This window comes from Octopus bimaculoides, unplaced genomic scaffold (assembly GCF_001194135.2).
Source record: "Octopus bimaculoides isolate UCB-OBI-ISO-001 unplaced genomic scaffold, ASM119413v2 Scaffold_78093, whole genome shotgun sequence".
Classification (NCBI taxonomy): Eukaryota; Metazoa; Mollusca; class Cephalopoda; order Octopoda; family Octopodidae; genus Octopus; species Octopus bimaculoides.
Genome location: NW_026332071.1, coordinates 1 through 1,190, shown reverse-complemented (window position 1 = coordinate 1,190; position 1,190 = coordinate 1). Strand labels below are relative to the sequence as shown.

General features: G+C 36.5%; 1 protein-coding gene across 1 annotated transcript; it reads left to right on the top strand.

The window, feature by feature from the left end:
* Nucleotides 1–6: 6 nt before the first annotated feature.
* LOC106867120 (40S ribosomal protein S3) lies at nucleotides 7–1,181 on the top strand. The gene is made up of 2 exons (XM_014927252.2): nucleotides 7–212; nucleotides 1,041–1,181. The coding sequence occupies exons 1-2, from the start codon at nucleotides 33–35 to the stop codon at nucleotides 1,137–1,139; spliced, it is 279 nt and encodes a 92-aa protein (XP_014782738.1). The 5' UTR covers nucleotides 7–32; the 3' UTR covers nucleotides 1,140–1,181.
* The last annotated feature ends 9 nt before the right edge of the window (nucleotides 1,182–1,190 follow it).

Genomic DNA, 1,190 nt, shown 5'->3' with positions numbered 1-1,190 from the left:
GTGTGTTCCGTGCCGAACTGAACAATTTCCTCATGAAGGAATTGTCAGAAGATGGCTACAGTGGTGTTGAAGTCCGTGTAACTCCCACCAGAACCGAGATCATTATTTTGGCCACCAGAACCCAGAATGTTCTTGGAGAGAAAGGACGACGGATCAGAGAATTGACATCTGTTGTACAGAAACGGTTTCGTTTCCCAGAAGGTTCAGTTGAGGTAAGTTTTTCTGTTTTTGTTTTTATCATTGAACGTGGACATCAGTAATTTATTGTGAAAGGATGTGGGTTTTGTCTATTCGTGATAGTCTTGTAAATATTGTGGCTTTCTTCTATGATAAATTAAACGATAATGAGGTGTGGGTGTAAGCAGACCAATCTGTATGAGATGATGATGATCTGAATGTTGAACTTTCATATTCAATTGACAAAGAGGTATAGAACTATATAGTCAGGGTTAGAATTATCCTTGTTATGTTCAGTTGTGGTGTCTAACAAGAAGTAAATAGATTTAATTTACTCTGATTCGTTAAATACATGCCTTGATAGTGTAGTTTGTCAAGTATCTGGGGTGTTGGATATGTGTGTATTCAAGATTAGCCTCCATAGGTTAAACTGCATGCATTTAGAAATGGGTTTTGTTTCATCTTAACTGTGTCAATTTGCCAGCTAAATTTGTATGGAATAGCCACATCTTGAGGACTTTTGATGAAGAAACATTCGTTTGTATAGTCTTTTTGACTACTATGCATTAATTAGCTTGTAATACTGTGAAAGGTTAGTCTGTCAGATGTCAACTTCAATTTCCATGTTCAATGGGCCACAGCGGTTTGGTTTTTTCCAGATGATATTGCTGCCTTACCTTAAAGCAAGATATTTTACCATCATTTCATAGACATATGAGTGAAATATTTTGGACAATATTTCCCTTAATGTATCAAATATGTTCACATTTCTTCATCTGAGTGCAGTTGTAGTCTTTTACTAACATGAGCTGTGGAAATAGTAGTAGTAATAAAGCTAACCTCAAGTTTATTTTTTGTTGCAGCTGTATGCTGAAAAAGTGGCCACCCGTGGTTTGTGTGCCATAGCTCAATGTGAATCATTACGATACAAATTAATTGGTCAGCTACCAGTAAGAAGGTGAGTAGAAGTGGTGTTTATATTCTGTCTAAATATACTTCATTGTGGTGGTGGT